Source organism: Phacochoerus africanus, chromosome 16 (assembly GCF_016906955.1).
Source record: "Phacochoerus africanus isolate WHEZ1 chromosome 16, ROS_Pafr_v1, whole genome shotgun sequence".
Lineage (NCBI taxonomy): Eukaryota > Metazoa > Chordata > Mammalia > Artiodactyla > Suidae > Phacochoerus > Phacochoerus africanus.
In genome coordinates, this window is record NC_062559.1 from 28,530,396 (window position 1) to 28,542,240 (window position 11,845).

The 11,845-nt window shown below is 40.2% G+C and overlaps 1 protein-coding gene across 5 annotated transcripts in view; it reads left to right on the forward strand.

The window, feature by feature from the left end:
* The window catches only part of CTTNBP2 (cortactin binding protein 2), a 154,147-nt gene extending 143,849 nt beyond the window's left edge, over positions 1-10,298 (forward strand). For 4 of the 5 annotated variants that reach the window (XM_047763219.1, XM_047763221.1, XM_047763222.1 and 1 more), the window contains 4 exons: positions 2,174-2,237; positions 3,582-3,714; positions 4,665-4,766; positions 9,220-10,298. In XM_047763219.1, the coding sequence (XP_047619175.1) occupies positions 2,174-2,237; positions 3,582-3,714; positions 4,665-4,766; positions 9,220-9,465 (545 nt within the window). In that variant the 3' untranslated portion in view covers positions 9,466-10,298. Of the gene's footprint in view, positions 1-2,173; positions 2,238-3,581; positions 3,715-4,664; positions 4,767-5,689; positions 5,719-9,219 lie in introns of those variants that run through there. The other variant, XM_047763220.1, reaches the window with a different exon arrangement.
* The last annotated feature ends 1,547 nt before the right edge of the window (positions 10,299-11,845 follow it).

Below are 11,845 nucleotides of genomic sequence, written 5' to 3' on the forward strand. Positions count from 1 at the left end.
CAGGCTAGGGGTCGAATCGGAGCTGTAGCCACTGGCCTACGCCAGAGCCACAGCAACGCAGGATCCGAGCCGCGTCTGCGACCTACACCACAGCTCACGGCAACGCCGGATCCTTAACCCACTGAGCAAGGGCAGGGACCGAACCCGCAACCTCATGGTTCCTAGTTGGATTCGTTAACCACTGTGCCACAATGGGAACTCCTGTTAATATATTTTCATACTTAAGCTTTATTGTTTTTAATAAAAACTTAATATGGTTTTTAAACATATCAATACATGCCAGAGTTTTGTAATTACCCCAAGTATGTGATAATAAATTATGACCACTGTTTAAAACGATCCAGTGGAGAGTCACTGAAAAAAAATTAACTCTCACTGTAACGATAAGTGTTATGTATTTATAACAGGATGCATTCTGATCTCAAAAGCTTGCCTTTATTTCCTAAAGTTAGTGGCTTTGATTTAGGGAATAAAGTCATTAGATGTCAGCAGAAGAGAATCAGTAGACTCCCCCAGAAGACTTTCTGTAACAAGGATTATACCTCTCCCCTCTTTATCCATTGATAGTGTGCAGAAGTGTTCTACCATGAGGGTTACCATCTCCATTTACAGATATCAAAAATGAGGCTCAGTGAGTTCCTGTACTAGTCAACTAGTATCCATGAGGATGCGAGTTCGATCCCTGGCCTCACTTAACGGGTTAAGGATCTGGCATTGCCTGGAGCTGTGGTGGAGGTCACAGGTGGGGCTCGAATACCATGTTGCTGTGGCTGTGGTATAGACCAGCAGCTGCAGCTCCGATTTGACCCCTAGCCTGGGAACTTCCATATGCCGCAAGTGCGGCCCTAAAAAGCAAAAAGGAAAAAAAGAAAAATAGCGAGGCTAAGAAACTCTTGGCACCCTGCCCCAAGTCACCTCTCCTACAACCAGAGGGTTCTGCAATCCATGGTTCTTTTCAAGTCCCAATGCTGTCTTCTTATTCTGTGCCCACTCATAATAATCCATAGCACTCAGGTAATGGGATGCCCATAGCAGGCTCTACCCTGTAATATTTCCAAGGTCATTAGAAGTCCTATAGAGTTTAGGACCAGCTTCTTTCCTGAGCTTAGTGATTACCTAAACAGTAAGCATTGTCAGTATCTACTTTAGATTGACAAAATAAAATCCATAAAATGACTGAACTGAAAACAATATTATGAAACTAAATCAAACTTGGAAGAACCTAAAGCAGACTGAGATGTCTGTCACAGGCTTCTGAAGCTCAGGGCTCAAGCCCTTTCCCTAGGGGAAGGCTACTAGTCCATGTTTTCTGACAGTAATGACAAAAGTACAGAGATTTCTGATCTGTTCTTTTAATCAAGATATATCAAATTCAGTTTACTTTTCAAATAATTCTTTAGAGCTAATCTGTGCTAGTACCATTCATACAACTTTAGAATTGACTCAGAAGCAACTGTTTTTAACAAACTTACAGCTGTTTTAATGAACTTTACAAAATTTAGTGTGTATTATAAAGAAGAGATTTTGAGTCTGAAATGGTTTAGCGTTTCTCAAATTATTTGCCCATAACCCACAGTGAGAAATGTTGTAAAACATGACCAGTAGGTATAAATCTATGCATTTGCATGTATCTGTAACTGATATAAATTGAATATTTACTGCAAGCATTGTAGTAATCTTATTTCCTATTCTGTTTTTTTTGTTGTTGTTGTTGTGATATGCAGTATTTGTTTTTAAATTTCTACACTTATAAGGCCACCTGCACTGTCATACATCCTGGGGCTCACACATCAAAACTTGTGCTTGATCTGTATAGTCAGTAATGTTGGAAGACAAAGGTAGAGAAAGGGAAATAAATTAGCATCATCAAAAGGCAGGTATTAACAATCCCTTTTAGGTACTTTGAGAACAAAAGCCTAAGGACTTTGAACTTGACTGGTGAGAATAGGGTCCATTGATGAAAGCAGAGTTGAGGCTTTCAGAATTGAGCCTCGGGTAGTATTAGCTGTACCAACTTTGGTCATAAATATACATGAGGTCATTGGTCATTCCTTGACCTTCCACAGTGCCTGAGATGGACTTAATAGAGAAACTATATGAAAGTATAGCAGAGGCCACAGCTTTTTTCTTCAGTCATCTCAATCTATTGAAATTATTATTTTTCTCTAAACAGGTATCAAAAATAAGACTATATTACAGCTAAATCGTAACAGGAATGCTTCTCTGTCAAAACAAATGTAAGTTTCCCTTTCAGATTTAACTCATAACAACTAATACACGTTCTCATGATTAGTTTGGGCAACTATGCTGTTATTTTTAAAAAAGCCATCGAGGTCATTTAAATGCTAGTATTAGACTAGAATCTAGTGAATGAATGAGATCTAAAAAAAAAGTTTCTTAAGCTTAATATTATTTAACAGAAAGCCTATTTTGCTTTTAGTTTGTTAAATGGTCAGAAATATCATTGGCTTCATTTTGTATCAAATGTGGTAATTCTTAATGCTTTTGAGAAAGATATGGTAAAATCCTGCATTTGTGAACTTTTAAACAGGCTTTAGATGACTGATTTTTTTTAAATGATAGATTTACAGAAACATAGCATGACTTGTCTTCTCATGTTGCTCTAGGGAATTGTTGATTTTACCTCCAAATTCATAAGCTGAAATAAAGAATTATTCATCATAGGATAAATACGCTTTTAGAGTTTCAAATATGTCCCCAGTGTAGCCCAGTAAATCGTGTGCCCAGTCACTTGGCAGATAACATTTAGGACCCTGTGCTCTGGTTCACAGAATTAAGGTGGGGAGGGGGAGGAAAGAGACGCAGCAAGGAATCTGCATCACAGGCTTGTTTCTGCCACATCCACTGTTAGATCTACTGTAGTCAGTAGCCCCATAGGAGTTCCCCTTGTAGCTCAATGGGTAAGGGATGTAACAAGGATCCATGAGGATGACTTCCATCCCTGGCCTTGCTTAGTGGGTTAAGGATCTGGCGTGGCTGTGGCTGTGGTGTTTCCTGGCAGTTGCAGCTCCGATTCAACCTGTAGCCTGGGAACTTCCATCTGCCGCAGTTATAGCCTTAAAAAGAAGACAAAAGTCCCTACAGTGTTTTATAATAACTTAATGATGTAGATAAAAAGGAATTTGTTATAGAGAAGGGAACCCAGGAACTGAGAACTGAAAGGTGTTGAGGACAAAAAGAAAACCTCCCCCATGTTCTCATTGCTAGTAAGTGATAAATTCATATTTACTCCCATACCACACTTCCCCCTACTCGAGGGTGTTTAGCATCTGAGCTTTAACCCTTGGAGCCAGAGGAGACAATGGAAGAGTAGGAGGACTGGAATGTTAAGTCAAAATGGATTTCTTTGTGTAATAAGATTTTTATCCTGTTGAGAATTTTGAGTAGGATGCCTAAATTGGATGGCAGGAGGCTGTTGCATGAAGGGACATTCATGAATGCCTTTAAAGGCTGTTAAAACCTTTTTTCCCCACCCGCCACAAGGTGTGGTGTCTAGGTTTCCATAGGAAATTGGACTGTTGCTCTCAGTTTGAAAAAAACTTTTCTGAACTTTGTGGTAGGTCTTTAGAGAGTGAGCTATCATTGACATTGAATTTGGAACAAAGACTCTCTCTGGGTTCGGATGATGAAGCAGACCTTGTCAAGGAACTTCAGAGCATGTGCTCCAGCAAATCAGAGTCTGACATAAGCAAGGTAAGCAGGTTGCGTGGGGAAGGACATTGACCCGCTCCGCCCAGCCGTGGAGAGACTCACTAGCGCCACATCCACATCGTGGCTCTCATCCCCACAGAAATTCCCTACCCCATAGTATATATAGTTAATGCTCCAACTCAAAATATCTGTTACCTTGCCTAAAAGCCCTTTCTTCCGAAATACCACTTACCCAATGAGGGAGTTCTGTTTAGCACAGCTTCTCTGAAAACTCTGAAGTTAAAATTGCATACATTGTGTTACCACACAGTATACCCACACCTCCCTTTCCTTTTTGGCTTTCCTCACTGGGACCGGAAGTCATCTATCAGTAGGAGACCATTACAGCAGCCGTAAATGAGGGGCCTGTATAATTTGTTTAGTCATAGTCCGTAAGCTGTGAAATTTGAGATCCAAATATGGACATCAGTGACCCAAAACCTCAAAGCATTAGCAGCACCAGGTTCAACCTGTTTTGGGACTCTGATAGCTGCAGCAAATTTAACCTTCCTGGATAAATGCCTTTTTCTTCCAAGAGAACATAAGGAGGTAGTTATAACTTGGGTACTTTCCAACCAGAGACTCACCTGTTGTATTTGGACAATCAAAATCTCTGGACAAAGTAGAATTGAGTAGCTTATTTAGCCTTGCTGGAAATGAGTCGAAATACTTAACCACTGGAAAAATAAGGTAACAGTGAAAATCTTGCAAATTTTATATCCTTTTATTTTTTGCCAAGTGATTTTTTTTAAATAGGTTATCATCTTCTGACTTTTTAAAAGACTTTTAAAAAGACTGTTTTTCGTGCATTTACTAATAGTTTTACATCAAGGCTTAAAGTCATAGGACCTGGGGGTCTGTTATATAGAGCTTCTGATGTGGGTTTGCCACAGTGACTTGCCTTGAGTGTGTCACGGTGCAACTGAAATCATGGTCAATTTTCTCTTCTCCAGATTGCTGATTCCAGGGATGATTTAAGGAGGTTTGATAGTTCGGGAAATAATCCTGCATTTTCAGCAACTGTTAATAATCCAGGAATGCCAGTGTCACAAGAGGTAAGTGCCCCTTCTCCCTCCAAAATGGGACAAAGGATTGTTGTGGAATTGACTTCACAAATATCTCAATATGCCATCATGAAGTTACTTTAAAAACCCTCACTGGGAAATGAACAGGATACGGGTAGAAGCATTCATGAGGAAATCAAGTTTAGAAACTTTGCTCTTTGGATAATAGCTTGAAATAATCCTTATATTTAAATGCTGAAAAAATTTTGACTCCAAAATTTGGGGTGTTTCTTTTCCATTTGTTTTCATTAGTTTATGCCAAAACTGAAACTAATGGAACTTCTGTCCTCTTCTATTTTAAAATGAAACATTGATTTTCATTCGAGAACCATTTTAGAAAACTGAAGTTTAAAAATCTCACTTCTAGTTTTACTTTAACTTGCCATATCATGCATTGCGTTTCAGTGAGAGATTTTCCTTTAAAAACAAAGCAGAATGGAGTACCCGTAGTGGCACAGTGGTTAACAAATCCGACTGGGAGCCAGGAGGTTGCAGGTTCGATCCCTGCCTCGCTCAGTGGGTTGAGGATCCGGCGTTGCCGTGAGCTGTGGTGTAGGTCGCAGACACAGCCCGGATCCTGTGTTGCTGTGGCTCTGACGTAGGCCAGTGGCTGCAGCTCCGATTCGACCCCTAGCCTGGGAACCTCCATGTGCCACCAGAGCGGCCCTGGAAAAGGCAAAAAGACAAAAAAATAAAATAAATAAATGAAAACAAAGCAGAATGTCAAAGAGTCAAGATTCTAATCAAGTTGATTAACCTCTTGAAATTAACTTACAGGATTGATTAAATAAATTCCAAGAGAGGGATGGCCCAACGTGGTACTTCTGGGTGAACAGAAACAATAAAACTACCTCTTACCCAGTAGTGATTTTGTGAGGATACACATTTTTATTGTTGTTGTTTTTCTTTTTTAGGGCCACACCCGCAGCATATGAGTTTCAAGGCTAGGGGTCCAATTGGAGCTACAGCTGCCAGCCTACACCCCAGCCACAGCAACTCAGGATCTGAGCCGTATCTGTGACCTACACCGCAGCTCATAGCAACCCCGGATCCTTAACCCACTGCACGAGGCCAGAGGTGGGAATGCAGATCCTCCTGGATACGAGTGGATTTGTTTCTGCTGAGCCACCCCAGGAACTCCCAGGATGCACATTTTCTAAGAGGCATGTGGTAACCTGTGCTTTGCTCACCAAGCCTTGTCGATGGTGGTTCACATCCTGTTCTCATCCACTCCCCGGCAGCTGACACAGACCTGATGGGGGGTGGGGGGGGGGGGAGTGCAGAGGGCAGTATTATAAAGTGAGGGTGGTGAGACTTTGAATTGTCCGTCTTTGTCGGATCACCAGCCAGCCCTGGTCCCCGCCGCCTCTGCTTCCTTAGTTTCGGTCCTGATTATTTACATGTGGAGCTATGTGTGTTGGGAGGAATTGTGGCAGGGCCGTGGTCTCGAATAAAAAATACATAACCTGATGATCTGTGAAGAAGAGCATGACCCCTCTCTGGCTCATTCTGTATTACGTCTGCTTACCCCACCCCCTGGGGAACCGTTTAGAAGCACAGCAAAAGCATAATTTGGAGAGCGTGGAGCATGACTAAGGAGGGGATGTGGGGTCCATACTGTGAATTCCAGCCAGAAAGTATTTTTTCCGGAGCTGTCTCTGAGCTGTAATTCACAACACATTTCTTGGGGCTCCAGGATCCCTCGTGAGGATTCTTTGTGGAATAGTCCTTGGGAAGGAGCACAATGAGCCACTCTCTGTCCACAGGGCCCCGTCACTTTCCTATATAAAAATATTGACTCTGAGTGAGTGGCTGCTGTTGTGTAATGTCTAATGGAGACAGTTTTGTACCTTTCTCTGCCACATGGCCATATTGGGTTGTGACAAGGTACTGTCCATGAAAAATAGTACTGAAAGTAGGATAAGCCTGGAACAACTTTGTTTTAAAAAGGGGCCTTTCACACTTCTGGGCTCTTAAAAAAGAACCATGGAGCTGTTTGAATGTGTGGTTTGATGTGGGTATTACAATAAGGGGCTGCCTATATTCTTTGCCCCCTCAACACATTCCGAGGACTAGCTTTTGGTGAATACATGTTTTTCTCAGAACCTGCCAGCAGAGGGCGAAATAATACTCTTGGCATTCGGGAGCCTTCTGGAAACTTCACAAGCTCCTGTCTTTTCTATCCTTCTGATAAACTCAGTGAGCCTTTCTTGGTTAGATGCCCAGTTTCTTCTGTTATCAGGAAGTAATTCCCTTTAGAAGTCAGGGCTTTCTGTGTTAACTGAAATCACTTTCTCCTGAGTGGCCAGCAAGGGGTCTATTAAGTAAAATGTTAGCCAGCCTTCTACATTAAAAAAAAAAAAAGTATACATAAATACATAGTATCTATACTAATAAATGTTTTCTTCTTATGAAAATGCAGATTGAACCCCCTAAAGCAGAAGTTCTTATCTTTGGTTGCATAATGAATTCCTCCTTTTTTTTTTTCCCCCTTATCCTCAGTGGCTGGACCACATGAGGTCCTAATATAATTGGTCTGAGGTGCAGCCTTGACCCTGGGGTTTTTAAAAGCTTCCTGCTGATTGTTACATGCAGCCCGAGCTTAGAGCCCTGTCTCTAACACCTACCTCGGAGCTGTCTTTACCCTTCCTCTTTCGCATGGAATTCTTTCCTCTTCACCTGTAACAGGTCCAAGTCTTTAAAGAACCATTGCCATAGCCTCTTCCCTTCCCTGTTTTCCTTTCCTTCTCCCTGCTGCCCATTTAGAGAGCTGAGCTCATAGTATCCTCTTCTCTTCCCCCGGATGCTCAGTATTGAGTTAATAGCTCTGATGTGACAATATTTCTTTGATGCTAAATGACTAAATCTTCTTTTAGGGGTGATGTCTTTCTGTGCCAACCAGAGATGTTTTTTGAGCTTTATACGCACAGTATTGAGAGTAATCCTTACATGTTTAATAAAGGGAACTTTTGGGATTTAGCCCAGGAAGCATTATATTCTCACCTTTGAATGACCGTGGCCCTCCCAAAGCCCAAGTGATTCTCCATGTGCTCCTCCCTTCTCCAAGGACTGGCTCAGGTCACATGTCGACACCCAGACTCAAGACCAAATTAGATTTTTAGTTGTGGATGCTTCTTGATACTTCCTTTTATAGAGGCATTTCCTGCCTCAGACCATCAGGATACACTCACCTTGAATCCATGATGCAAAAGGGTAGATTAGCAAAGAACACCCTATGTCTCACCTTTCCTCCATCTGGGCCTTAGCCATACAACCCCTGTGGATTTCCAGAGGGAGGTCAGAGGTCATGGCAAGGTTATCTGTAGCTAGGTCCACCTCCCTTCCTCATAGATTCTGTGTGCCAGCAAGTTGTTATTATAGCATGTCTCATCTGATGGTATTTTAAACCAAATTATGCATTGCGATTGGCATACTGGGCCCCTGGCTCAGTCACATTTTACAGATTTAAGATGACACCCAGGATAATTTTTTAACTGCCAGCAGATGCCATAGAGTTACTATCCATTAAGGGCCATATTGAGTATTTTGCCTGTTGAAGTCTTCATTTATATCATTTAACAGTTACATTGCTGTTTGGGTTGCATTATTACTTATAAATTTAAAAAAGAGGAACATAATCAGTATAGATTACTTTAGAGGTATTTGGAGCAGCTCACCGGGTTGGCCTCACCTTCATGTTTGCTGGGTGGCAGAATTTAACACAAGGTCCAGGAATACACACTGTGAGTGAAAGGTCTTGTCGCTCTCACTGTGGGCAAGTCATCTTAGCAGTTTACCTTTTTCCTCAGGGGTGGAATGAGAGACCCAAACCAGGTAATCAGAGCTCTGAAACACTAGACTAGAAAAATCAAAGCATGCAGTTTCTAAGAATGGAAATTCATCGAATTGCTATGCAGGCGTCTTAGTTCACAGGACAGAAGCTCCACTAGAGCAAGGATGGTGCCTTGTATGTTGTCTGCTATAGGCCAGACACCTAGAACAGTGCTAATATCGCACACATTCAGAATATTTGTTGAATAATAGGCCAATTAGATCTAAAGGCAGAAAGAAGAGTTCAGCAACTTACCTAACATGATAGTTGATTTGTAGAACTTGGGTTGGGCTAGTCCAATTTGACAGCCTTAGGATTTCATGCAGCTCCTGTTGGTGAGGAGACCCCAGATTCTGGCACTTGATTCACAGATTCCTGTATCTAGCACTTGTGTGACACCACAAAGGATCTTGTGAAAATCAGCCAGTGGGTCTATGGGAAGTTCAGTCTCTTCCCTCCACTGTCTTTTGTTCATTTTTTCATGAGCAGCTGTTTTAAGGGAGAAATTCCTACATGCTTGCTCAGGGAGGGAGAGGGAGGAAGTTAAGGCTGATTGCAGAAGTTGGTAACAACACCTAATATGATGAGCTGTTTTGTTTCCCTTTGTTTCAGGAGGTCAGTCCTCTCAGCAGCCATCCAATGTCTGAATGCAGCAACAGTAAATCAAAGACTGAGTTGGGTGTTTCAAGAGTTAAATCTTTTCTTCCTGTTCCTAGAAGTAAAGTCACCCAGTGTTCCCAGAACACCAAAAGAAGCAGCAGCAGCAGTAATACAAGGCAAATAGAAATCAACAACAACTCAAAAGAAGAGATTTGGAACTTACGCAAAAACGAACAAATAGAAAAACCTAACAAATAGGCCTGCCTACAATATTCTCAATCTTAACTTCTGTACATTTCACACAGAAACCAAGGACAACAAGATGTAAAATACCTTTAAACAAATCAAATGTTTTCACTGTAATATAAAGTATGAGTGCGGGACCACTATTCAAGTTTTTTGTAAAGAATGTATTTATAACCTTTTTTTTTTTCAATTCCATAGGATTGAATTGCAATACCAAGAAGTTATACCCACTTTTAAAGTAGTTTTATAATAGAAAAATTCTAATAGTTTTACTCAAGATGTTCAGGGGTATTAAAACAACTGTGTACTGTATATCTATATATATGTATATATGTATATTTTAAAAAGCCTATGAATCATTGCATACTACATGCTAAAAATATGTAACAGCTTAGATAACATGTATCATTTTAAATGGAAATCATAATTTTAAGTTCACTGGATGAGGAATGACTAGAATGGGGCAATAACAAATCATTTCTAAACAATTACTTTTCTTAAAAGCCATATTAAGTATTTTGCCTGTTAAATTCTAGTTTTGTTTTAAATCTTTTACTGGTTGCATCATGTATATTTATCCTTATGAATTTGCATTATGACTCCTGTAAAATATGAAAGTATATAATGCAATAAAAGTGTTATCTTTCTTACAAAAGTTTTGTACCTAAGTGGACATTTAAAAAAAACTGTAAATGCTTCAATAAATTAACAGTTAACCCCCTCTTCAATTCTAGTGGCACAATTGATAATATTTTCTAGAACAGTTTCTTTTAAAATGACTAATGAAATGACTTACAACTCAGTTAATATGCCTTGACAGCAAATAAAATATTGAATTAGTGAAATAATTTTGCTGGCTGTAGTTTCTATCTATTTGCTTAGTAGTTTATCCATGCAAAATATATTTATTTTTCAATCTAGGGACATTTATGAAACTGGTCCTCCATGTTGGTATTTCACTAGCTAGTCAGAGAAAGACCTACTCTTGTTAGAAAGTGTTGGTTAAAACCAAAATACAGCATTTAGGTAGAGCTCTAGGAATTAGAGGCCCATTGGAAAAAATCTTTTAATACACACAAAAAGTGTGATTTTACAGCGAGAGTCAGTTACTTGTTAGAGAGTATTGAAAAGTCCTTTCTTGGCCAGAATGGTTATTTAAAGTATACACATATGTTGAAACTATGTTAGTATCTTTATAAAATGTAATGGTGATGATTGTGCCACATGGTGTAGAGAAACGATCAGCGAAGAAATCAATTCTAGTACCTGTCAGCTCAGGTATCATCGCTGCAACCCTTGGGGGGTACAGCTTTGACCTCAGGGACAGGGAGATGGAACTAGAATGAGGGGCAGAGAGGGTAGGTGAGAGAGAGGCTGGAGGAAACAGGCTTGAACACAGTAACGCCTTTGAGCTGGACTCAAATTCTTCGTACCCTGGTGGTATTTGATACCCCCAAGTGTTTTCACAAAAAGACACTATCTTGGACACAAAACCGAAGGCTCTCAAAAATCACAGACCAATATAGCCAGATTGAGCTGGCGCTAATGTGTTTCCTTCTGCTTACATACACCTTCTTAGATTATGTCAAATTTGATGTCAGTGATAAGGCATTATATCATCAGCTTTTCTGAAGATAAAGTCCTCATTAGTGCATTCAAGGACCAGAGAAGATAAAAAAATTTGGACTACATTATTAAGTCAGGATGACCTCTAGTAACTAATCCACACAGTTTTGATATGATAGTAAAATGCAATGTGTACTTTTTATAATTGGATTGAAGACTGAAAGATGTCTAAGGTGTGTGTACTTTTTATAACTGGACTGAAGACTGAAAGATGTCTAAAGATGGCATTTAGATCAGGAGCTTTCAAAATATAGAGACCTACTAATGGGTCATTACATCAAATCAGTGAGTCACAGCTACTGTTTTTTGAAGATATAGGGTAGAATAGAAAATTTCAGTGCAAAGTCAATAAAAGAATGGTAAATGCTATATGGATGTATGCACTGAATTGTGATACAAAGCACAACCCTTTCTAGGGATCATAGCCCCAAATCTTTAAAAGTCCAAACTATATAATGGAACCTAGTGCTGAGGGTCAGGGTGCTTTTGGGGTAAAAAGGTCTTTGGTGATAAACAGCCTTGGGACTGACTTAAGCTCTAACACTTATTAGCTGTGTGACCTAAAACAAGTTACTTAATCCCTTTGACCCAGGTTTCACAGTAGTTAGATAGGCTCATGACAACCCTGCAAGCTGTCCATGAGCATTAAATGAAGTAACAATACAGTATTTCCTACCTACTTCCCTCAGACATAAAAAGTAATGCATCATGTCCCAGAACGCTTTGTGGCGTTCTGACATCTTTTCAAGTTGTAATCAATTCACAA